Raw genomic sequence first — 27,676 nt, 5'->3', positions numbered from 1 at the left:
ATGGCTTGAAAGAGTGGGCAGAGATTTAATAATAAACTTTGACTTTTACAATTTTCAATCTTACCCACAGCCCCTTGATTAGGCTCTTAAGTGACCATTTTCTAAAGCTTGGAAAATTGGAAATATTCTCCCTACTTCCAACTATCTATTTCCACAGAGTATCTCTGCCTCCTCCCCCACTGACTCCCCCCACTCCACACAAAAAGAAAATAAAAGTTACCCTAAGCAGAAGCAACAATTAGGGCAGGGCTGCCAAATATATAGCTTACAACACAGCACTCTCTAATCCCATATCCACAACAAACATTCCTAATCAATTACAGCAGCATTTCCCACTGAACCCATACTTGGTTTCTCCACAAAATTCTCCAAGCAACAACTACTAATCAACTGGAGTTGACAGTTGAAATGGAATCTATCTGCTGTCCCAGGATCAGAGGAAAGTAAACAAGCAGCAGAAGGGGATTTTCTTTGCAAGGAACATCTGGCTCCAATCAGGTATTACCTCTCAAAAGCCTTCTCCTCCAGGTCCCGCTGCCTCTTCATGGCAGCACTCCTCTCCCAGTCCTCCTGTAAGCACTGGTTGATTCTGTTCAGTCGCTCCAGTTCAGCAGTTCTGTCCACCAAGTGCCTAGAAAGAACAGAACCGTCTGACTCCATTCACAACACTTGGAAGGCATGGACTAATCTTGGGAGCCCCATTCCTTTAATGTTAAATTAAACAGAAAACCCTGTTTTTGTCCAGTACTCTTAGAAATATACCAAAAGGAATAAACACTGTGAAAACACAGTGCAACTCCTAACTCTCAAATAATTTATGGGTCTGGGACCTTTCATCTTCAATACCAGTTTAAATTAGTAGAATTGAAATCTTTCTCCAATTAACAACTTCAGCTTTTAAAGGAATCCATTTCTTTTGAGGCTAACATAACTCAAAGGTTCATTCCAAATGTATTTTCAGTATTGTATGTATCATATCCTTCTTTGCATTCCAGTCTCTCAGCTGTCAGTACTCAGCTTACAGGTCACCACAGGCATTTTATAAGACAAAGTAGATAAGTGTTCAAATGAACAGCTAGCAAGGGGGAAAGAAACAGAATGACTACACAAGAGAAAATGAAATAGAGAAAATATTTAACATTGTGAAGTAGCAAAATGTATATACTTGAAGGCCATGTCATCAAAGAAATAACTGCAGCATAATATCTCTTCAAGTATGTCTCAGTATTCCTGATATTAAGTGTTTCTGTCACTGGTCTCCAAGCATCAGTGAGTCACCTTAAATCTGGTTCACATTATGTATTTGTATCCATTTCTTGCCAAATTGAAACTCTTCCCAACAGTTGTCATTAAAGCCTGGAAGGGGCTTTGCTAAAAGTGACCGTTGATCTACCTGCCCTGATGGGCTTGGGTTACAGGCACTATAACAGCCACTGGGTGTCAGGATCCTCCTATAAAAATCAGTAACGACCTCAGTTCACTTTTCCTAAAATAGCATGGTCACCTTTTCATTTAACAAGCAGCGATTCAGCAGCTATTGGATGGTTATCATAAAGATTAAATGAGATAATATACAGGAAGTGCCAATGCCTATCACATCATGGGAGCTCAATGACTGAATGTCAGCTATTATATTAGTTTTAAAAGGGTGGGTAAAATCATCTTAATGTAAAGAAAGTGAGTAATAAAACAAGGGAGGCAACTGGTATGCTAACACACTGCTGGTGGAATTATAACATTTTAGAAATTAAACAGTCAATATCATGTAAAATTTTAAATGTGCCATACCCTTGACTCAGCAACCCCCGTTTTAGGAATTTATCTTATAGAAACAAAAGAACCAGTATAAAGATACATATTCAAGAAAGTTTATTGCAGAATTGTTGTATTAGTAAAACATCTGGAAACAAAATAAATATTCATCAATAGTTATATAAACTATAATAGAAAGTTATAGTATAACCATATTATAGATATTATGCTGTTATTAAAGAAGGAATTTGATATGTATGTACTAACTTGCTTATAAATTAATGACACATTAATAGATTTTTTCAGAAGGTTGGAATACAGAGTAATATATAAGATCTCATAGATTTCATTTTTGTTTTCAGAAATGGAAAGAAAAATATGTATGTACACATTTGAAGATATTTGTAAATAATATAAAAAAAATGTAGAAGGTTGAATATTAACCTTAACATGGTGGAGGAAATTATTAACCTTTTTTTTTTTCAAGCTTTTCACCAACTGGCTTAATTTCAATAAGCGTGGATTGTTATAACTTTTTAAAACAAAAGCAGTACAACAAGTATAAATAGCTTGGCAGGCCTGTTTGGATCACACTGACTAAGTTGTCCCCTCTGAAAGCAAGTGACCTTCTGTTTTTCACTGGGGGACTTAAGATCCTATCTAGAGATGACCAGAGAAGGGCCAGGAAGTTGGAAAAGATAAAAGAAGTAAGAGAATCTAAGATAAACTGCAAAGGATTTAGAAACAGAAGATGAGGAACTGAGCCATACAGCAAAGGGGCTCTACAACTGGAACTCCAACAGGAGAGAGAACCAAGTCAAAACTATAGATCCTATCTGTTTAGAACTTTACAGTTTCCCAAAATGCTCTCATATACATCATCTTACTTAATTCCCTTAGTAAGTATACATAGGGGACATATGAGTATCCTTATGTTTCATATGAGGAAAAGAAAGCTTAGAGATATTACACGTGATATGACCTAGCTCGGAAGTGACAGTCTAACACTCCTAACTCCAAGCTCAGGGGTTCAACTAGAAAAGCTAGGAGCTCAGTGCAGAGGAGGAAGCTGTAATAATCTCAGCAAGAAATGCAAAAGGTCCCAGATATGCCTGGGGCAGCATGCATGGAAAGGCAGAGCCACTGAGAGGCAAGTGATGGCTGTTCCACTGCTATATGACAGAAGATGAAAAGAAGCCAGATGCTTTCCAAGGGAATAAAAATGTTTTACATCAGTGGGAAGCACATATTTTCTACTCAGGCATATTTATGCTTTCACAAATATAACTGATAAAGGACTTATAACTAGAGTATATAAAGACTTCTCAAAACTCAACAATTAGAAAATAACTCAAAAAATGAGCAAAAGATTTGAACTGACACTTGAGCAAAGAAAATATATAGATATCACATAAGCACACAAAATGGTGTTCAACATTAGTCATTAGAAGCAATGCAAATTAAAGCACAAGATACCACTACACCCCTATTAGAACAGCTAGACTTAAAGAGACTGACCATACCAAATGTGGCAAGGATGTGGAGGAACTAAAACTCTGATGCTTTGCTTACTGGGAATGTAAAGGTACAACCACTTTGGAAAACAGTTCGGCAGTTTCTTTCAAAGTTAAACATACACCTACCATATGATCCAGCCATTCCTCTCTGAGGTACTTACCCAAGGAACTATATGCCTATACTAAGACTCATACACAAATGCTCAGAGTGGCTGTAGGTGTAATAGCCAAAAACTTGAAATAACCCAAATGCCCATCAACAGAGGAATGAATAAACAAACTGTGTTATATCCATATAATGGAATACACCAGCAACAAAAAGGACAGAACTGTTGTTACATGCACTATCATGGATTAATGAATCTCAAAATAATTAAGCTGAGTGAAAGAAAGCAGATAAAAAAAAGTCATGTTCTGAGATCAATAGAGTGGGTAAATAATTATCTGTGGAGAAGTCAGACCTATGGGACACCCCAGATAATAATAACACTCCTACCTGTTTAAGCTGACATAATAGAGAATAATCACACTAACCTATAATCCAAGAAAAGAACAGCCTCTTCCTCCCTTTCCTCTTCTTATAACAATAGCTACCCTTGACTAAGCACTGGTACTGAGCCAGGCACTATGACAGGAAGTATTTCTTTTAGCCCTCCCCCACCCTGGTAGTAGATACTAGTAGAATCCCTAATAACAGATAAGGAAACCAATGTGCTCAGAGGTATAGAATCTGCCCATGTTCACATAGCTAGTAAAATGGCAGAACCATGGGTGATATTCCAATATTCGAAGTATACAATAACAGGCATGTAACGAACACCAAGCAATAAGAATGGACACTGGAAAGGGTCCTGGAGGCAGGATTAGGAATAGGTTCCCTGGAGAGGGACCCAGGTAGCTTGAGAAGCAACAGTTATTTACCAAGCAGTATGGAAATATTTCCATATTTTAGCAAACAGTATAGGCATACAAGTATACACTGCCCTGGGCAGATGCAAAACTCCATCCCATGTGACTTGACTCTAAAGATCATGCTTTTAACCACTCATACTTCTTTCCTTAGGTGTATAAATCTACCAACAATCAAACCGCACATTATCACAATATCTTCTATTTTCAACTTATTACTCTACCCATATTTTCATGTCTGGGCCTACTTGGTATAGAACATAACAGCATGTACAAAAGCAAGAATCAAACCCATGCACCATCCCACTAATCATTTGTAATATTTTAATAAAAATAACTTTTTTTGTTTTATAAATGCTGCTGCTTTCCAAAAAAAGAGTGGATTCCTTTGGACAGAAGGACTGTACAACACGAACAGTGAACCCTAATGTAAACTATGGACTATATTTAATAGTGTAATTATAATAATATTGTTTCATAAATTGTAACAAAGGTATCACACTAATGTAAAGTGTTAACAGGGAAAGCTATGTGTTTGGGGGTGGGGGGGTATAGGGAACTTTGTATTTTCTGCATTATTTTTCTGTAAACTTTCAATCTTTCTAATAAAAAAAATAACAAATTTTTTAAAGAGTGAATTCCTTTGAACAGAAGTCCTTTCGAAATTCCTGAGCATCTCAATGATTTTGATTAATCAAGGACATGAGAATTGCTGAATATCTACAAAGAAGAAACTGGATACTGTGTAACAATCTGGGATGGCAGTGGGGAGTAGAAGACATGGAAGATGGGAAAGCAAGAGAGGAGCCAAGGAAAAGTTGTGAGGCAGAGAGCGCCAGTTAGGATCTTTAAAATTCCCCATCAGTGGGGTGACCAATTGGGCATTTTAAGAAACCTTATATCTGATATTCTAATTTAAAGGTGTTTGCATTGATATGGTATAAAGTCCTCCTCTATCAACGCTACCACCTTAATCAACCCCCTAACCACCAAATATCAATAAAGCTTACTAAATGCACAGATTCTTTGAAGGAGAGAGTTGAGTGGAAGCTGAGAAAGAAGCTGATGTTCATGTCTGGGTCTACTTGAGCACGACAGCATATCTGTGTCTTACACTGTATTTCTATTGGATAGTGTTGGTATGGACAATTCTTTTAAGAAGTTGTGTTGTAAAGAGAAGGGAAAAAATGGGGAAGTAACTGGAGGAAGAAGTGGGAGCAAGACAGTTTGGTTGTTTTGGTTTTTTTTTAAATAACTCTTCTTCATAGGGTGAATTGTGAGGATGAAATGACATGAAGCATGTAATGAGCTTAGAACAATGTTTTGCACACAACTGTGATGTGTTAGTTATTATTCTTACTTCTCTAGTGTATGAAAGAGAGAGAGAGAAGAAAGGGGAAAGCGGAGGGGAGGCAGAGGAGGAAGAGAAAGATGAGGGGCTGAGGGGTCTCCTTACTCTTTGTGTGTCCTCTGCAACATCTGCAGATCCCGCTTCTGGTCCACGAGTTGGTGAAGGATGGCTTTCCTCTTGTGGCCAGCAGCTGCCTGCAGCTGGTGCTTCATGTAATTCTGTTCCCGCTTACACCTTTCCACCAGCAGCTCACTCTCGTTCTTACCGAAGATAGGCTCTGAAGAATCTGGCTCAAACATGGTCAGGTGGGGGTGTCTGTTCCTTATCTGAAAAGAGGACACACATAATGCAGATTATAATCATACCAGGGAACAAATTTTATTCACAACACTGTAGTATAGAAAAATACAAATAACTTACAGCTAGCTACGGTAACTCAGAAAGCACCAAATGGATTACTCATAAGTGTATTCATAACATTATAGCATTATGCATAGTTCAGAATGCTATTGAAGCAATGCATAATTTTTAAAACAATAATAATAATTTTTCCCCTACCTGTGCATCCAAGGCTCTCTTGTAACACTGTGTTTCCTCCATCTTATCTTTCAAATATTTAGCTCTTTGTGCAGCAAGTCTGGCAGTTGAGAATAGAAGAGTGGAGATACAGTATTACAGAGTCATTAGTAATGCAGATTAATATCATTAAAGCATATTTAATAAATATTCATAGAAATGAGAACCAGGTAAATAAAAATTGATGTTCCCGCCCACCTTGCCTGAGCCCGCCCCTAGCCAGTGGTTCTCCACGCACCCAGCATCCAGCGAGACTCGCAGCGCGCCGACGGAGCGGACATGGGCAAAGCGATGGTGGCCAGGCTCGGATTGGGGCTGCTGCTTCTGGCGCTGCTCTTACCCACGCAGATTTATTCAAATCAAACAACTGCCGTAACACTTTCAAGTAACTCCACCCAGAGTACCTCGGCTGCCCCAAGTACAACTAATGTCACCACCCCAGGAGGTGGTGCCCTGCAGTCTACAGCCAGCCTCCTCGTGATCTCACTCTCCTTTTTACATCTTTACTGCTAAGAGACTCAGGTCAAGAAACATCTATGCTTCCCCATCTTCTGAACCCAACCCAAATGGCATCTGAAGTCCAGTGTGGCAAGGAGAAAACAAGTCTTCATCGAATCTACTGGTTCTACACCTTATTGATACAGAAAATGTTGAGAATCCCAAATTTGACTGGTTTGAAGAACATGTGAAGGATTTGACTAGATGATGAAGGCCAATATTAATTCTGCTGGAGTTTTATGTAGAAGACAAAGACAGACAACATCCAAAATGAAGAGAGGATTTCCTTAAATGTGACTTAAGAAATATGGACACTTAAAACTCTACCTTGAAAAACAAATAGATTTTCTCTTACCTAGAGAGAAGCAATGGGGTGTGGAATGGAGATTCAGTTTTCATTTGGTACATTAAATATATAGGGCCATGAAATGATTAGGTAACATAAAAGCTTCCATGATTCTATTTATGTGTACATTAGAAGGAACCTCCAGGTGTTACTGTAAATTCTACATGTACTGTTTCACCAATACTAATTTAATGCTGATAAGCACTAGATAAAAGTTTTACATTGTTAAGCTATCACTGTTCTCTTGGGAACTGAACTCTTTTATTTCTGAGGCTTTGGATTTGACATTGTATTTGACTTTTTATGTAGTAATTGACATGTGCCAGTGCAATGATGTATTGGAATCTACCCCCCAGTGCAAGCATAATGAATAAATCTTGCTTATACACTTGTAAAATCAAATGGTAGGCATTTCCCATCACATTCCCATCCACCAACAGCACCAGATTCATTTAGCTAAACTGATTCCAAAGAGTAGAAGTACATTGACCTCAACCAATTTCAAAATGCTGCATTTTTGTTTCTGCATATATTGAATACTTTTTACAATTTAATAAGTGGTCTGTTTTGAAAGAAAAATTGACAGGTCTTAAAATTTAAAAGGCAAATGTGAAGGAGCCAAAAGTAAATACTGTAAATCCAGTATTTGGGAAGTGAGGACTGGAACCTATCCTGCATTAAATTCGCAAAAACTTTTATACTCTTTCTGTAAATACTTTTTTTAACTTTATGAATCAGAGTAGCCACATTTGGAACACTTTCTGTATCAGTTAATATTTTTTAGACAGTTAGAACTTGGTCCTAAGCCTAAAGTTGGCTTGATTCTGGAAAGTAAATCTTTTACAACTGCCTCAATGCACAGAAACCTTTTTAAAAATAGATACCCTATGAAGTTTTTGTTCGCATGGTCACACACTGATGCTTTGATGTTCCAGTATCTAATATGGCCACAGTAGTCTTGATAGCCAGTCATTTTTTACCCCCTCTAGAATCCTACGTGGGAACAACCAGATCCAACAAGCTACTGTGTGTGTGAATGAACACTCCCTTTTGCTCTATATGTGAATGCTATACATCTGTTTTGGATTGTATATTGTGTTTGTGTATTTATGCTTTGATTCATAGTAACTTCTCATGTTATGGAATTGATTTGCATTGAACACAAACTGTAAATAAAAAATGGCTGAAAGAGCAAAAAAAAAAAAAATTGATGTTTCCTTCTGGGAGCTTTAATTTTAAGAAAGAAAAGAATTAAAATCCGTAGGGTACTGGACAATGTGTTGAGAACAGTACAGACAAGGATAGGTATAAGCAGGTAACCAACCATATTGTCCAAAAATACTACTGCTAAGACAGGCAAGCCCCAACCCTCATGCTTAAAAAATCTGTAGAGGAAAGCAAGAAGTCACTATTCATCCTATAAAATAATTCAGCTTAAAACTCCTTTTTAATAAAAGTGATTTCTCCTATTACACATAAATTATGACTATTACATGCAGCCTTCAGGGAACCCATATGATCTGTAAAGTGAGTATAATAGCACATATAAATTTTATAGAATAAACAAGTTAGGGTGCTCACTGCCTAGACATCCCTGAAGGTGAAGAAAGAGATTGAGAGGAAGGGGTAGTAACAAATAAGATTTAACAAAGTTCTATGAATACTGAAACTTATATAAATATATATATTCTTTAGATGCTGGGGTGTTGGAAGAGCTGGAAGGAGGTAAATGGCATGATGGAACTGCACCCTATAACATCCTTTGAAGTTTGCTCTACAGCTACTCATTAAATTGTGCTTTGAAAATCTTCACCTTTCTGTATATACCCTATATTGCATAACAAGGAAAGAACTGAAACTGTGGAATCGTAACCATAACAGTTTTTGAAATTAACTATGAAGCTGCTTGTTGAGCTGTACATTGAAAGTTAACACCTTTCTGTATGTATATTTACAATAATGGAAATAGCTGAAGTTGTGGAACTGTGACCCATGACATTCTTTGAAATTTGTTCTCTACTTGTTAAATCGTACTTTGAAAGTTATCACTGTTATGTATATATGTTAAAGTTCACAATAAAAAATGTATTAAAAAATTTTATAGAGACATAATTCTTTGAGTATCTGCTCACAGTACAGCAGCTCCTGAACTGCTCTCCTGGCCCAGAAGTGTGGGCCCCCTTAGGCATGCTTGAACCCTGTGACCCTGACCCTATCCCAGGCCTCAGATAACCTAAGAAGGACCAATCGGATTCTCTTTCCTGGGAATTTGGAATTGAGACTAACATTCATCCCAGTCTGGGCTGGAATAAAGAGGATGCAACTAGGAGCTGTGAGTGTGAGGAGAGGGAAAGCCATTCTTCAAGGCTTTTTTTAGTTCCTGGTTCTAGCGCCTCCTGGGTCCCCTGTTTATTCCTACCCTCAGGTGCCACAGGACACTGCTACATACTTGTAATAAACCCTCAGCTTTACCTTGAAATCACCTGAACATGTAATAGCTGAGTGTGATTCCTGCTCAAGACCATCCCTTCCTCCATTTAATGATAATTAGATTATCCATCATGATAATTATGACACTTTTTAATTTTTTCCAATGAAATGTTAGGCTATGGTACTGGCTGCTAGCTGGGTTAGTTTACTTAGTTGGTTAGAGTGGTGCTAATGAAACTACCAACACCAATTCAATTCCACATGGAAATTAACTTCACATGAAAATCCCAAATCCATTTTTCATAGTGCATCTAGCTTGACTTACTCCTCTGTGAGTTGCACTTGCTCTAGACGGTCCATCAGCTCTCTGTTTTGTCTTTGCTTTATTTCTTTTTCCCTTCTGTTATCCATTTGTTTCAGGAGACATTGGGAATATTCCTCTTGCTTTAGAGCATTAATCTCAGGACTGAGTGGCCATTTATCAAATAGAAAAGATTTCTAGAATGAAAGAAAAACAATTCATTTATGCTAGATACCAGAAAGTAACAAAGTATGAAGTTAACAATTCAAAAGACTAAAGCCAATCAAAATACATTTATTGATTTCTAATATTTACCCAGCCCTCAACACACTGACTAATTAGTGTTGTGGTGACCCACAGAATAATGTGAGAGTGCTTGAGGATGACGCTGAAGCGAACTGGCCAAAGCTCCATTTCTGAGAAAGATAAAGAAAAACTTCATGGTAGAGTTCCAGAGCTAGCACTTACGACACCCAGATGGAAAGAAGGAGAAATTCTGAGTGAGTGTAAAAGCATGAGCTACGACAGAGGGGGTGGAAAGGGGAAGGGTTTATTTATATCCAGGGTGTCAGACCAACTATATAGTGGTATGAAAGGAGAAGATTCAGGCAGAAATAAAAGTAGGCATCTACCATTGTTGCTCAGATGTGGCCCTCTCTCTCTAGCTAAGCCAACTTGGTAGGTGAAATCCCTGCCCTCCCCCCTACATGGGATCTGACACCCAGGGGACTGAATCTCCCTGGCAACGTGGAATATGACTCCCGGGGAGGAATCTAGACCCGGCATCATGGGATGGAGAACATATTCTTGACCAAAAGGGGATATGAAAGGAAATGAAATAAGCTTCAGTGGCAGAGAGATTCCAAAACGAGCTGAGAGGTCACTCTGGTGGGCACTTATAGACAACCCTTTTTAGGTTCTAATGAATTGGAATTGCTGGCAGTAAATACCTGAAACTATCAAACTACAAGCCAGAACCCATGAATCTTGAAGACAATTGTACAAAAATGTAGCTTATGAGGGGTGACAATGTGATTGGGAAAGCCATATGGACCACACTCCCCTTTGTCCAGTGTATGGATGGAGGAGTAGAAAAATGGGGAGGAGGGTGAGGGAAGGCACCTAGTGTTCTTTTTTACTTTAATTGTTCTTTTTCACTTTAATTTTTATTCTTATTAATTTTGTGTGTGTGGTAATGAAAATGTCAAAAGTTAATTTTGGTGATTGTATTAGTTAGGGTTCTCCTTGGAAACAGAATCAATGAGAGATGTCTCTTATTATCAAATTGTAAAAGTGACTCATGCAACTGCGGGAGCGCACGAGTCCAAATTCTGCAGAGCCGTCAACAAGCTGTCAACTCCAAGGAAGACGTCCGACAAACTCCTCGGGAAACGAACCGACAACTTTGACGAACTCCTCAGGAAACGAACCGGCAACTTTGAAGAACTCAGGAAACGAACCGACAACTTTGACGAACTCCTCAGGAAACGAACTGGCAACTTCGACGAGCTCCCCAGGAAAAGCTTCACTGAGCAGCTGAAGAAGAAGTGAAGGTTCTCTAACTGTCCGGCTTATAAGCCTCCAACTGATCACCCGGACCAAATCCAGCCAATTACATTCTCTCACTGTGGAAGCACGCCCCTTGATGAATCATCAGTCAGCTGCAGTCAATTGACTGATGATCCGACAAACCAACCAGCCTCAAATAGCCTCACAGGAATCGTCAGGCCAGTGCCCGCTTGACCAGACAGCTAGGCCACCCAGCCAAGTTGACACATGAACCCAACCATCACAGTCCACCCCTTGTCAACTTGGCAGTCATACACATCACCTAAAACCATATCTTCAAAATGAACGTTACAGCTTATGCCATATGATAAGGGGATAAGACAGAGAAGAAAGCAAAAATATTTTCTTCACAGACAAATACAAACATAATCATCACAAAACGAGGAGGAAATATTCATATCATCATAGTCCTCGTTTCTGTAACTGGTCACGTGGCCGTAGTTCATATTTATCACGACCTTCTTCCACTACCCATTCCATGTTCCCTTTACCCTCAGCAAGCACTTCAGCTGGCCGTGGTTCTTTGCCTGGTGGGGTGACCCAAACCTTCATTCCTGAAGTTTCTTGGCCATTGGTAGTCCTGCCTGGATTGGGTTGTTGCAGTTTTCCATTGACTTGAATCACGGGGCATGGTAGTACTAAGAGACGCCCCACACTAGTCCAAGCCACCCTCTCTCTCTCCTGAATTATTGGAATAGTCTCTTAATTGTTCTCCCTGCTCTGGCCATTGCTCCCCCATCAGTTTATGCTGTACAATGCAGTCTAAGAGATCTTCCTGCTAAATGTGTAAGTTGATGATTTCATATTCGGCAATGCTGTGTGGAATACCATGACGGTGGATGAGGCATTCTGTAAGCTCCAGATAGGCTATGAATCTGCAGGGAAAACGCTTTGGCCGGGGTTATATTTTATCAGGAATCAAAAATAAAGCAACATATATCTAGCAATTCCACCATTCTAATTCAGTTATTTGTGCAAATATCTAGCTACATGAGGATTCATCTATTATTAGTTTTAGTCCATTAGTAACTACAGCCATATGATAGAACATTTTAAATGGCATTTTATAATCATCATGTTCTACTTTCCTATATTAAACACTCTTTAATCAAAGTGCTGGAATACCTGGTTTTTGAAGAGAACCTCCTGATCTTTCAACAGTTGATACTGCTGAATGAGCCACTCATCTTCTATCTCCCTCCTCCTTCTCTCCTCACCATAGTACAGTGGGGAATTTCGTTGTGCTGGTTGCAAACATACATAGCACATTTCCTATAATCCCAAGTTTCAGGACAGATTAATTTTTAGCTTTCATATTTTTTACTTCACATCCCCTTCACAAGCTCTCCATAGGCTGAGGATATAACTAACGGTATAACTTAGTTACAATTAGCAAAATGAGATTTTGCAAAGCAGGCATCACAAATATTCAAAAGGGTTTAATGAACTCTCACTTGATCAGAACTGTTTATAGCAATTGAAAATTAGAATGACATTTCCCAATCCTATTTTGATTATCTAGGAGATCTTGACTAATAAACAGATTTATCATGCCTTAGTTTTGGGTCCCGAATACTTAAGCCGTACCCATATATTATATTTAGAAAGAAGGATTCCTAGAACTCTGAGAAACGGAAGTCAGAGGAAGATTCTGATTGGGTTTTGCTTGAGGACACTATACCTGTCCTGCCTTATTATGATCCTGACAAGCAGGAGCTGGAGAAATTTTAGACTTCATTTCACTGTCATTTTTCAGGCAACCTGGAGGTGATATGCTATAAAAACAATTAGTTAATATTAGTTAATATTTAATACAATATTAATAATATTAGTCTCATCTCTAAAGTGATTCTAATTTTAGAAACAAATACAAATATGAGAGAAAGAGAAATATCTCAGTGGTTTTCTTCAGAACACCTTTATGCATAGAAGTTAAGAATCTGTGCTTTATGTCAGATAAACCTGGGTTTGAATCCCAGCTTGGTTGCTTGCAAGCTGACTGACATTAGACAAGCTGTATACTCTTGTAAAGTCTCAGTTACCAACTCTGTGAAATGGGGATAAAATTTAGTCGTGCCACAAAAATGTATTGAGTGCTTACCATGTGTACTATGCTAGGCACAGGAGATGCAGTGAAGACCAAAACAGGAAGAAAAAAAAAATCCCTTCCTTGATGGAAATTACATTCTGATGGGGAGTGAGTCAATAAACAAGATAAACAAGTCACCTGTATAGTCTGTTACACGGTGATAAATGTCACGCAGTGCACAGGAAACGGGGTGTTAAATCTTATATGGAGTGGCCAGAGAAGTTCTCATCAAGAAAGTGACATTTGTGTAAATACTTGAAGGAAGTGAGGGAACACCATGTAGAGATCATATGGAGAAGGCATTCCAGGACGAGTGAACAAGTGCCAAGTCCTTGAAGTGGGAGTGTAGCTGTGTGTTCAATGAGGCTGTAGGGAAATGAGCTAGGGGAGAAAAATAGGAGAGGGCAGAGATCATGCAGGATCTTGCAGGTCATGGTAATGACGTCGGCTTTTACCCTGAGTGAGATGGATCCCACTGGAAGGCTTTGAGCCGAATATGAAATCATCAACTTACACATTTAGCAGGAAGATCTCTTAGACTGCATTGTACAGCATAAACTGATGGGGGAGCAATGGCCAGAGCAGGGAGAACAATTAAGAGACTATTCCAATAATTCAGGAGAGAGAGAGGGTGGCTTGGACTAGGGTGGTGGCAGTGGGGGTGGTGAGAAGTAGCTGGACTCTGTATATATCAATTTGACAGAATTTTCTGACTGCATGCAGGTGCTTTAACTTCCTATCTATGCCACTGACAGGGAGTATGTTTCCAGCCACAATCTCCTGATTAAGGGTGGAAAGCATGGTCCCATTCACTCAGCAACACAGGTTCTGGCCCTTTGTCAGAGAGCAAGCCCACACTAGGTGTGGATATGGTTTCCAGAATCACACAGGTGGTCCATGGCAAGAGCTTTGAAATATGAATGTAAAGCAGGGCTTGTAGCTATACAAACTGGATATGAAAATGGAAGATGTGTGCACAGGAAAAACTTCTACACAAGAGGAAATCTCAAAGCTGCCACACATTTAAGGTACTCCAGAGCCAAGAGAGTACCTTTGTCAGCAGATCCAACAATTGAGAAAATCTACACCCAAAGAAATAAAGATAATGAAACAATCAGAAAAAAAGAATTTTAAACAAGTATGTTCAAAATTCTCAGAGATCAAGGAAGAACTAGCATACTTGAAATAAGAGCACTAAATGAAAAACTATATAATAATAAAATATATTTATATACATAATTTTTAAAATTCAATAAAGATAATAGACTTATACTACTATGAATAAATTTGAAAGTAGAACTGAAGATATCAGTTAGAAAGCAGCACAGAAGATATAAAAAAGAAGCTGAGACATAGAGGACAAATTTAGAAGCTCAAATATACATGTAATAGGAGTGCTGAATAATAGAATAAAAGCAATGGCAAAGAACAATCTAAGAGATAATGGATGACAAAGTTATGACTTCTAAGAACAGTAAAAATGTAGAATATCAAGAATGAAGAAAGAATCTTAAAAGCTGTAAGTAAGAAACACAACCAGATTGACTCAGAAGTCTCATCCAGGCCACCAACTGCCAGAAAAAAATGGAAAAATATGTTTAAAGTTGTTTTGGTTTGCTAAACCTGACAAAAAGCAATATACCAAAAATGGGTTGGCGTTTAGCATGGAGATTTATTAGCTTACAAGTTTACAGTTCTGAGGCCATGAAAAATGTCCCAAGTAAGGCATCAACAGGATGATACCTTCTCTGAAGACTGGGCTTCTTTGAAGCAACCTTGGGCTCCCCAGTTTCCTTGCTTCCAGCTTCTGGCTTCAGTAGCTTCCCCTCTCAGCTTCTCTGGGGCTTTTTCTATGAGCTTTTCTTAATTTCATCTCTTTGCTTCTGTTTGTGTTTTATACTCTTATAAAGGACTCCAGTAAAAGGATTAAGACCCACCGTGAATGGGTCAAATCTCCATTGAAATAACCTAATCAGATTAAAAAAAAAAAAAAAGAAAGAAATAACCTAATCAGAAGGTCCCATCTACAATAGGTCTACACCCACAGGAATGGATTAAATTTAAGAACATGATTTTCTGGGGTATGTAACAACTTCAAACCACCACAAAAGTGCTGAGGGAAAATACAAACAAAGAATCAACATTCATGAGTCACAGCATAATAAGAATATTTTTAAGCAATACAAAGAATAAAAGTATTTAAAAGACAGAGAACCTTGCCAATAGAACCTCTACAGGATATTCTCTACTAAGAAGAAAAATGAACCCAAAATGAAGGGCAGGAACTAAGAGGCAATGATGAGCAAAGAAACTGGCAAAACATGTTGGGAAATCCAAATAACTATTGATCATAAAATAATACATATAATTTTTGTATATACTTAAGAGCAAAGTGGAACAAAATTCTAGGCAACAAAAACATAGAAGTTGAGAAGAGTGATGTTTGGAGGGAAATCAAAGCATGATAAAGAAACTTGATCAATCCAACAGAAAATAGAAAAAAAAAGGGAATAATAAAGTTAAGTACATACTAAATAGAAAATACAAAATAAGCTGATGAAAATAGGTCCAATTATACCAGTAATAACAGAGGAAAGATAAAATCTAGACTGAATTGAAAAACATTCAAATATAAGATGTTTGCAAGAGACATGTATTTTTTAAAAAGATGAAAAGTAAATGGCATAAAAAGGATATTCCAGGTAAATATTAAACAAAAGAATGCTGGTATTGCATTGTTAATATCAGATAAGGTATAATTTAAGGCAAAAGCTTTTAGTAAAGGCAAACAAAATTTTATAATGATAAAAGGAATAAGCCACAAATGTATATATATTTATATAATATAATACATAAATATAACAAAATTATAGTAAATGTATTATAATATATTATTGTATAATTATTATTGTATTATTTATATTTATATATAACAATCATGAATTTTTATGGCATTCAACATTGTTTAAAAAACAATTGACATTATTACAGGGAGACACTGACAAATACACCATCATAATTAAAGATTTTTAACATCTCAGAAGCTTTGAACAATTTATTTAACAAGGACATATACAAATTTGCATCCAAGGAATAGTAAACATTCTCTTCAAATATATGTGGAACAACTACAAGAAGCCACAAAGGAAGGCTCAACAAATTATAAAGTTTACAGTAACTTATAATAAATGAGTCAAAATATAAAGTAAGAAAGTGGCCCCAAAATCTCCATTCACTTGGAAACTTTAAAAGAATCTGAGACTTCTAAATAACCAGTGGATTAAATATTGCAATGCCAAAATACAATCTACTTTTAAGCTCCTGACCTCACTGGTCATTTTTTTTATATATATATACAATCTAACATTTCCCCTTTTAATCAAACTCAGATGTATATTTCAGTGCTGTGAATTGCCTTCACAATGGTATGCTATCATCACCAGCATCTATTACCAAAACATTTTTATCATTCCAAATAGGAACCCTGTACATTTTAAATCTTAACTTCCCACTCCCTAGCCCTGCCCCATTTCCTGGTAAGCTATATTATAGATTCTGACTATGAGTTTGCTTATTCTAATTGTTTCAAATCAGTGGGGTCATACAATATCTGCCCTTTTGCATTTGGCTTATTTCACTCAACATGATGTCTTCAAGGTTCATCCATGTTGTCACACGTTTTAGGACTTCATTTCTTTTTAATGCTGAATAATATTCCATTGTATATATATACCATATTTTATTTATCCATTCATTGGTTGATGGACACTTGAGTTGCTTCCATCTTTTGGCAATTATGTATAATGCCACTATGAACACTGGTGTGCAAATATCTGGTTGAGTCCCAGATTTCAATTCTTTTGAGTACATACCCAGTAGTGGGACTGCTGGATCATATGGTAGTTCTATACTTAGCTTTCTGAGGAACTGCCAGACAGTCTTTCAGAATAGCTGCACCACTTTAAAATGCCACCAGCAATGAATGAGTGTACCTATTTCTTTGCATCCTCTCCAACACTTGTTATTTTCTATTTTTTTAATAGCAGCCTTTCTAATGGGTGTGAAATGGTATCTCATTGTGGTTTTGATTTGCATTTCCCTGATGGCTAATGATGTTGAGCACCTTTTCATGTGCTTTCTGGCCATTTGTATATCTTCTTTGTCACTGGTTACTTTTTGTAATTTCTTGTTCCTTGCTCATGTTTTCCATTCCATTTAATTTCTTTAAACACTTTAAACATCATTATTTTATAGTCTATATTTTTGTTTCTGATGCCACACATTATGTATTTGTTTCCATGTGGTCCTTGTCATTTTGTACTGTGACCTCATGTTTAGCCCAACTTAACCTCTAAGAGGTCAGAGGAGCCTGGATTGAGAATGGGTTTCTTTAGAGCAGGGGTCAGCAAATGTATTCTATAAAGGCCAAATAGTAAGTAAACATTTTAAGTTTTGAGGGCCACATGTCCCTATTGCAACTAGCAGCTGTGGATAAAATGCAAATGAATGGAAGTGGCTATTTTCCAATAAAACTTTATTTACAAAAACCAGTGGTGGGTCAGATTTGGCTCATAGGCCTAGTTAGCCAATCCCTACCCTCAAAAAACATTTCCTTTGCCTCTTCCAGGTAGCTTTGGGTGCTACTAGTCTAGAACCATTTAACATTCTAGTTCAGGATTTCCTAGACCATGCAGCAGACAGAGTTCTTTGAACCTTCAAACCATGGAATCATGCCTATGACTATGAATTCTCAGCAAAAACTTTCCCATCTGGAGCCAAGACCAAGACAGCTAAGTTTCCTTGTAGTCTACCTTTGCCAACAGGTGTAATTTCTTTTTCATATGTATCCTTACAGTGAGACTATAACTCTTCATAAATCTCAGTATATGCTGGGTCTCAATTCCAATACTCCAACCTATGTTGGTCCAAAGCCTTGTCTCTTATCCCCAGATCAGACCTTCAGAGTCAAAGCTCCAAGTTCCTGGTAGCCGCAAATGCTAGTTTACCATTCAGGTTATAGATGTGTCTTTGTTTGGAACTCTGGAGAGTTCCCTCATCTTGAGAGTTCAGCTATACATTTAAATTAACATCTGTTGTATTTATTTGGTATTTCTAAATGTTTTGTAGCAGGACCATTTTTCTGAATATTTTGACCACCACATTGTTGGAAGCAGAATCCTTTGTTTTTTAAAATAAATTTTTCTCTTAAGCCTCAAAATGTGTGTGTGTGTTGAGGTGGGGTAGGGTTGGTTGTTCCTAATAGTGAGATTTAAATAACCTGTCAGATGCAAATGGCATGAGGAAGCAATAAGGAATGTGTCATATTTATGGATGCCATGCTCCAAGAGCATTCATTTATGAAAAACAAATATTTTTCTTTATATATGGAATAAAAATTTCATAGACTCACCAACCACTATTTGTGCTCTTCACCACCAGCCAAACCTACACTTCCTCCAGTGTTCCCAATTTTCAATAATCATACCATCATCCCTCAGTTTCTCAAGCCAAATCTGGGGGTCATCTTTGACTTGTCCTCTTCTTAAATCCCCTCAACTAAACCATCACCAAGCCCTGTTGATTCTACCTTCTAAATCTCAGCCAAATCCAAAGCTCTTTCCCCATCTGACCATAGTTCCATACTCTCATTACCTTTCCTTCACACCAATTTTATTGAAGGGCAACAAAAATCCACCCCACGCACCCTTAGCTTAAATAAATCTTACACAAAACCCCAAAGCACTATACCCTTCCCCTCTATATCACTCTTTACTCTTCTATCAGAATATTTTTTTCCTAAATGAAAATATAGTCTTGCCACTGATACCCTCATATGTGGTATTTGGAAACTCAGGTTGGTAAATGAGATAGCAAACATTTTAAAATTCTGTGCAACAAATGACTAAACAAAATTAAAAAGCAAAAAAGAAACTGGAAAAATATTTAAAACATATACACAAGAAAATTATTCATAGCTATAGTCTATCAAGTCTGCTTGCAGATCATTAAGAAAAAATAAACCTCCCAGTTGAAAAAGGACATAGAGTATACACAGGACAATACAAAAGAACTATAAATGACTACAGAACATTTAAAAATAAATGCAAATTAGAACAAAAATGAGATACTTCATTTCATTATTATGACAGAATGATCTTTTAAAGTACAATGTCCAGTATTGGCAAGGCTGTAGAGAAGCCAGAAATCTTTTATGTTTATTGCTAATGGGAAGGTAATCTGGTACAACTTTCCTGAAGTTAAGTGTGGTAAATTGAATCATGCCCCCAAGAAATACATGTTCAAGTCCTAACCCCCACTCCTGTGGGTATGAATTCATTTGTAACAGGACCTTCGAAGACCCTACTTGGACAAGGCCAAATTGAATCAGGATGGGCCTTAATCCATGACTGGAGACCTTATAAAGGGGGAAATATAGACAGAGACACAGATGACTGAACAGAAGTAAACGGCAGAGAAGAAGAGAGAAATTGCCGTGTGACAGAGGTGGAGATGCATCTACAAGCCAAAGATTCCCTAGGATTGCTGGCAAGCCAGTGCCAGCATGCTACAAGCTCCGGGACAAATTATGGCCTGGTGATACCTTGACATTGGACTTCCAGCCTCCAAAACTGTTCGATAATAAATTCCCATTGTTTAAGCCAACCAGCGTGTGATATTTGTCACAGCAACCCTCGCAAACCAAGACAATAAGTAATCGGCAATGTGTATCAAAGGCATAAAAAATAAGCTCAACTCTTATCTCTGAAATTTCATAGTAATATGCAAGTACTCAGCAAGCAAGAAAGGAAGTCCTCCCAAATCTTCAGAGAAAAATGTTCCCTCCTCTGTGCTATTCTGTTTCTACTCATTCATAGCACTTATCCCACTGATTCATAATTTCTTGCTCTACTTTTGTCTGGCTCTCCTATTAGATTGTAAGCCCTGGTCATGCTGTTATCCCCATCACTAGGACATAGAATGCTCTCAAGAATACTGAGTAAATGAATGAATGAGCAATTGTTTAAACCCACTGCAACAAGAAATGACTCAAAAATAAATTTAGTAAAGTGGAACAGAAAAAAAAAAGCCTATTCATTACCTTTCATGGGTCATATTCCTCCCACCACTCCCACTCCACTCAACCTTGTCCCGCAAATTAATGCCTGTAACTTTGGCAGGAGAGAGAGCCTGTCCATCTCGAAGTCGCTTGGGTGACGAGATCTCTGTAGATTAAAGAATGAATGGAAATAGGGTTCATTTCAATTTTAAATAGGTAGATTCTACTTAACACAGATAAGCTGCTAATTTTTACTAGGAAAAATGTTCACATAAGATACACTCATCTCTAAATGATTATTCCTTGCTCTATTGTGGTTAAAAATCTGTTTTTGCTATATACTTATTATGTGCAAGCTCTGTGGTAAGAGCCTTATAAGTCTTTGCCCTTAAAGATCTTTTACATGTATATAGTTGGAGGGGAAAATAAGATATAAACAATAATAATGCAGAGCTCCCATTTGCAGAGGCCTTATTATATGCTGACAGTGCTAAGTGCTTTATATACATTGTGTAAATAGCAACTCAGGACGAGGATGCAAAATGTCTAAATCCTAAATGAAGGATGCAATCTTTAAGGGTCTGACATGTTCAGAGAAGAGAGACACCACTTCAGAATGCAAAGGTAAGAGTTTTCCTGGAGGAAGCAAGATGTGAAAAGGTTGCTTAAAGGTGAGTAAGATTGGGAAAGATTGAAAGAAACAGAAGGTTATCCCAGGCAGGGGGAAAAAAGTAAACAAAGCATGGAGTCAGGCAAGGACAAGACATGTTAGAAGAATGTGAATAAATAATTTTGCCCAAGGGAGGAGTTTTTCTTTATTTTAGAGAAGAGTGCTTAGATGAGGCTAGAAAAAGCAAAAGCATGTGAATAAAAGGCTAAAAGCTTATATATAATCCTGTAGGCTGTACATTTCAAAACCAACATCTACAAGCCAATGTTTACTCATTCATATATTTTGTTTGGCCAAATCAGCATTTTTTGTTTCAATATCAATCAGATTCCAATATTTAACAATCAATAGATTTTACATAAAATTTAGGATCTCTGCTTTTCTTGAAAATTCAGATTTGATACCACTTTGACCACATTTCCACAAAGCAACAATCTGACAGAGAAACAGTCCTCAAAGTGTAGTCTGGCAAACCCTGAGGATCCCTAAGATCCTTTCAAAAGGTCTATGAAGCCCTTAGGATTTTCTTCATATACTTCAGTCAAAACAATATATTACCACAGATTAAAAACAGATGCAGATATGAGAATCCAGCTATCTTCTATTAAACCAGACATCAAAGAGATTTGCAAAAATGTAAAACTGCCACTATTCTTTTTTTTTTTTTCATTAGAAGTATTATTTATGTTAATAGGCAATGGAGTTTTTATTGTTATCCTAAATAAATATATATTTGTAAATTTTCTCAGGTTTCATTTCAGCAGAGTAAATTTTAATAGATATAACTGCCATAAACAAAAGCCCTTTGGGGTACTCCATAATTTTTAGCAGAATATAGGGGTCTAGAGATTCAAAGTTTGAGAACCAATGTGCTAGAGTAATGGCAGCTCCTCATAAAAGGATGTGCTCTCTCCACTTCGCCATAGTCTCCTGCACTCCCTGTTGCTTACACCTAGCCCACTTCACTCGTATATGATCCCTGCCTGGACTCTGTAGGCATCTGAGTTTTGACCCCTATAAGGAAAGGAGAGACAGCAAAGAGATCATAGTCTAAGAGCCTGAGAGTCAAAGAGTCTAAAAGTCAAGTGGCTAAGGTGAGATATAGGATTATAGGAATAGAGGATGTTTGTCAAAAGAAGATAAATAGTGATTATTCATGAATCTAACTTTATTTTGAGCCTAGGAGTCATTAAGCAATATGGCTGGGCTCATAAGTAGTATAGGGTGACAGACTATACCTAGAAACCATTGGCCTACCTCTGATGCCTCCTTTGTCTGACTGGTCTTTTAACTTGCTCTTCCTTTCTCTATTTTCTTCATCTTCTTCTACAATGGTCTTCAGGGGTGGTTTGTTCTCTGTCTCCTTGATCTCAATCCTAGGAATGAGCCAAGATGTTTGTCCACTGTGCTGGACCTGAACAGGTGACTGTGTGAACTTTCAAGTTCAGGAAGCAACACAAGCACCTTGGTGATTTTTAAATAAGCCCAGTCCCCTAAAGCAGGGAGTGCTTTGATCTGCTGAGTACATATATCAGGGATTCATTCTCTTTGAGGTTAAGTCTTGGAGCTGACCAAGACCTTCCTCCTCTACACTGTGGTCTCAAAAGCAGCTCCTTTATGGAGAAATTGCTTTGAAAGCCTATATTTAGGGTTTTTGTTTTGGTTTCAGTTTGATTTTTCTATGCCTTTTCTAATTCTATAAGCAGATGCCACTGGGTGACACAGTGATTGCTGGACAGCCTGAAGGTAAGGATTCACAGAATGTCCAGAAATGATCATTCCTCTCCTCCCTTCTTGTCCTCCCTATCTCCCCTTCCTCTTCCCAGGCAAAAGAGAGAGCCTAGTAAAAATAAAATAGGTGGGGAAGCGGGGGGTTGTTCAGTTGTTAGTTGTGTGTAGTTATAGGCTTTCTTTGGTCTCAGGTATGGAGAGATGGGCTGGAGTTGGGGGGACAGGCAGAGGGTTACTTCAAGTAAATTCAGCGACCAAGCTTCACAAAAATAAAGCATCTACAATTGCTTTGAGTGCCCATTTCTAGGTGCTCTAATTTCCAGGTGTCTCCATCTCTGTTCCTTGACCTGCTGCAATTATTTCCCTCCTGGAGAGCCTAAGTAAAAATATGTCAAAAGGGACAAGCCAAATTTGCTCTCCAAAATGTAATTTTAAAAATCATTTTGAATATATTGTTTTTTGTTGCTTTTTTGTTTTTTTAATGAGTAAGGCAACATGGTACAATTGAAAGAACACTGAACAGCTAAGTTTTATTTCTGTCTTGGCCATTCATTAGCTGTGCAAACACTTCATCTGTAATCTAAAGCTTATTCTAGATTTAACACTAATTTTGCTGAGGTATGTGTCATACATTTCTTCCAGAAGGGGGTTGGCCCAAACCAATAAAAACAGGATGTCACAGTCAAAAAAAAAAAAAGAGAAAATAATATTCTGGGTAGCTAGCTGTTAACTCCCAAACTTCTTCCACCTGAAATGCACAGTAGTTAACTGGTACAGCAATTAAGATTAAGAACATGTGAATGAGTGACAGCATAGCTGAAATAAAACCCTTGTCTCCTGACTGCTATTCTAGCATTCTTCATACTGGACCATGTTGCTGCATTCATTAAAAATAATGAAAAATTAAAATTAATTTTAAATTTCTATTAAATGGAGAAAATCATAATACATATCTCATAGAGTTGTAGTGAAGATTAAACACAGTAATATTGAGAAAGTACTTAACAGTACTTGGCAACTAGTAAGTGCTCCGTAGATGATGTCTAGTATTATTATTACATTATTTCTGTTGCTACTATTATTATTGTCATCGTTATTATCATTGTCAGCAGCACCGCAAGTTACTCCCACTGTGCTCTATTCTACTCTTCACACAATTCCATCATTCCACGAAAGAAGTGTTCAGGGTAAAGCCTGTTCTCTTCTCCTACTTTGTCTTTCTACCCTCTTGAGAGGGAAGAATCAAGGTTCAAACAGGAGGTACGCTGGACTGCAGAAATAGGAGGAGAAAGGTGTAAGAGAGGGAGAAGCCCAGCAAGTGAAAGGAATTTTACTACTACTGCAGGGACTAAGGTTCATAAGACAGAGTATCAGAATTTCCAAGAAGCCAAGAGTAGTTTATAAAGGAATATTCAAAATACCCATTGCTTTTTAATTCAACTACAGAAAGGGCATGAGATAATTTTTTCCTTGGTCGATTTACAGAGTGAAAAAGAATGCACTAAAAGGAGCATGAGCCAAAAAAGGTTGAGAAACACTGCCCAATTAAATCAACAGATCAGCAAGGAGAACTAGTGACTGGAGGAACTGTGGAACAAAGCACTCACCTTGGAAATGTAAGTGCACTGCTGGGCTGCTTGCAAAGGTCCTCTCTGCTAGACAACACTGAATCCACAGTGCCAGGCCTCTAGAGGACAGGGACAGAGAGGGGTTACACATGGGCTGGGTAAGTAGTAGCCCTGGGGAGTTGCAGAGTAATTCCACTGACACTGCCTTCTCAAACAAGCTCCTCACTGGAAATTGCCTTCAGATTTGACAGCTTCTTTTAGATATCTTTAGAAGAGGTCCAGATGTATAGAAACTATCAGGAAAATGAGCAAGCTGACTAATTCCACTCTTGATTCAAATAACTGGGTAGTTATGAGAAGGGATTTGGAGTCAAGTGGATTCATGTTCAGATCCCCACACTGCTATCATCTATGTGGCCTTAGGCCCTAGCTGTATGGGCATAACAGAATCTAATTCATAGGATTTTATGAGGTACTGTATATAAGTGGATAGCACATAGTAAATGCCACAAAAATGGAAGCGATTATATTATATAATAATTACATTATTACATTATGTTAGTGTATAATAATATATGTAAATTATTATTTTGGGATTTCTTATACGGCTTACAAATGGTTCTGAAGGGAATTCCCAAAAAAAAGGTTTTAAAAATGTTTTAAATTATACTCTCACCGCTTTACAGCAATTTCCCAAAATGTGTTTTATAAATGTCAGTGAGATATTAATGAGCATTGGATTAAGTAAGGTTCCATGATTAAATGTACATAGGCAGTTAAACAGGCTACTTTACAGCCTGACTTCTCATATCCTTTAACATGCTCAAGTGCTTTGTACCTCTGTCCATGAGAACTTTCTCACTTTTCTTTGGCTTCAAAATCCTTTTTTCATAGAAGATCTCTCAGGACAAGTTCTTTTGGAAAATGCTACTTAAAAGTTATGACTCAGAATGCAGCAGGCCAAATAAAATGCTAGCTTCTCTTTTAAACACATGTTGCAAACTACAAAATTCAGCAGAATCCCTGAGGGTTAGAGATGAGCCAGCCACTGTGGCCTTGATTCACGGTTTTGCAAATCTTCCTTGTGTTTTCATGAAAAAGAGAGGGTTATACATTTGTGTGTTTCCACTTTCCACACACAGCGTTCGCATCCCTCTTAGCAATCCTCTGGGATGCCAGATTATACAGAAAACACCAAGAGCCTCATTCTGTATAACTCCATCTGAATCCCCAATCCAGTGCTCCATGAAAGGAGAAATGGATAGAATTCGACGATATTCTCAACTTTTTTCTTTAACAGTAACTTTTCCTTTAACGCTACCATGTAGTGTGATATAATCTTGTGTCCCATATCGCAAGCCACAGGATTATGTAACACTACACGGTAATTGAATTCATTCATGTCAGTTTTGTTAATTCCCGGAGGTGTAGCTAAGGCACATAAGTTTCCCACAGGATTAGTATTTACTCAATCTTGATTGCCTCCTTAAACTCGGCTATGTCCAACTTTCATGAAGGTCACTCAAGTCCAGACCAACTAATTAATGGTTAACAAGGATGGTGTCAATTATGAAAGTTCTTCCACTCACTACATGACAAGTTAAAAACTAAAGGTGCATTTCTATAACTAGGAGTAGATTTTCTTGTAGACTTTCATTAAAATATAATAGTAGAAACAGAAAAAAAAATGAGTGGTTAGGATGTCTGGGCTTGATCCCAGTTCTACAACTTAACTCTGACCTCAGGCTTCCCACATAACTCTCTGAGCCCCCACTTCTCTCATTTGTAAAATCAGGGTGATAATAATGCTGATTTTATAATGTTTTGAGAATCAAATGAAATAATACATATGGAAGAACTTTGTCAACTATAAGGTAATATAAAATATTCAGAATTATCATTTTTATTACCATTTATATATTCTTCAGTTGACATTGACTCATTAAATTTAAAATTAGTTTAAATTTCCTTTGTCCTCCTACTAGCCTTTTTGTCAAAGAGCTAACATTAACCATCTATAAACAAAAACTTCCATGCACTTGGGGAAATTGTCATTTAAAATATGTATATGTAAACTTGAGTTTTTCTTAGTTTTCTCACACCTATAGATGATTCAGAGCTACAGTATGGGAGAGGCGTTAGGAAAAGGAAATTAGTAATTTACATTTGCCAGGGCTTTCACCAAAGTCCCACTTTCATCCATGGCAGAAAGAAAGTCCTTAAAAAATCTCATCTTCACTTTGCTGTCTTTGATCACGAGGACTCCAATTCCTTTGAATGTAAACTCCACATTTTGTCTGATGGAAATGGATCGTGATAAAAAAAGCAATGTCTCCTTCACACATCCTTCCACTGTATCCCTGTTAAATGGACCCTCCAGGGATATCATGACAAAATTAAGTGGAACAATTGGGATATCACCTGGAGGAGAAAAAAACAATTAAGGTGGGGGAAAGAAAGTGGAGATTTACCATAAGGACAGATCATAAACACAAATAATTACCTGATTCTCACCTTAACACTCAGAAATAGAATTGTCCATGTAAAGCCTTTCACTATACCCAGTGTTACCTTATTTATCACTGCAGATAACACAACTTATTAACAGATATTAGGCAGTACAATTTTCCCTTAAAATATAATGTATTATGTTCAAAACAAGAACAACTAACTTTCTAAGCAACACTCTCTAAGCTTTCTGATTTTCTCTTGGAGATATGGTAATAACTAACTACCTTCTCTTCATCAGGGGGTCTTCTGAAATTTTCAGCCCCCTTATCTTTCAGGACATACTGAAGCAATATGTGCTTATCTCCTCCAGTTATCATACCATTTTTAAACAATTATAAATATCTACAAATGTTAGTTTTGAAAAGATAGTTAATTTGAAATGAAATTGGGTCTCTTAAAAGGATATAAGATGGATGACTTGCAGAATACTTTTCCTCTTTAATGAGTCTGTGAATGACAAAGGAGCACGATTATATCTTGCTTGAAGTATGCTATTTGACTAGAACAGATGTAGGAGCTATGCAAGTGCACAAGTCAGAAAAGAGATAAATAGCAATGAAGGTCAAAAAGATAAATCAGACAAAAACAGACAATAAACATGGGTCCACTGATAGAGGAACAGGGCAGAGAGGAGTTAAGAACATTCTAAACATTCATTCAGCAAGCATAGATTGATAGTATTTCAAAAGTCCAATATTGCTAATGATGAGGTTTAGCAGTTTGAGAACATACCATCTGCCCTATATCAACCTGCTGTCTCCTAAATAATTTAACAGTGATCCTATACCACCTCTCTCCACT

General features: G+C 37.4%; 1 protein-coding gene across 2 annotated transcripts in view; it reads right to left on the bottom strand.

The window, feature by feature from the left end:
• CCDC81 (coiled-coil domain containing 81) overlaps positions 1-27,676 on the bottom strand; it is a 59,243-nt gene that overhangs the window by 10,078 nt on the left and 21,489 nt on the right. For both annotated transcript variants that reach the window (XM_037840988.1, XM_037840989.1), the window contains exons 4-11: positions 26,529-26,785; positions 24,404-24,483; positions 22,323-22,441; positions 20,482-20,561; positions 9,705-9,877; positions 6,088-6,166; positions 5,635-5,855; positions 506-631 (exon numbers count right to left, since the gene is read on the bottom strand). In XM_037840988.1, coding sequence (XP_037696916.1) covers positions 506-631; positions 5,635-5,855; positions 6,088-6,166; positions 9,705-9,877; positions 20,482-20,561; positions 22,323-22,441; positions 24,404-24,483; positions 26,529-26,785 — 1,135 coding nt within the window. The remainder of the gene's footprint in view (positions 1-505; positions 632-5,634; positions 5,856-6,087; positions 6,167-9,704; positions 9,878-20,481; positions 20,562-22,322; positions 22,442-24,403; positions 24,484-26,528; positions 26,786-27,676) is intronic.

The sequence above is a fragment of the Choloepus didactylus genome, chromosome 6 (assembly GCF_015220235.1).
Source record: "Choloepus didactylus isolate mChoDid1 chromosome 6, mChoDid1.pri, whole genome shotgun sequence".
In the NCBI taxonomy this organism is placed as follows: domain Eukaryota; kingdom Metazoa; phylum Chordata; class Mammalia; order Pilosa; family Megalonychidae; genus Choloepus; species Choloepus didactylus.
The sequence above is the reverse complement of the archived record's forward strand: the minus strand, read 5'-3'. Positions and strand labels throughout refer to the sequence as shown.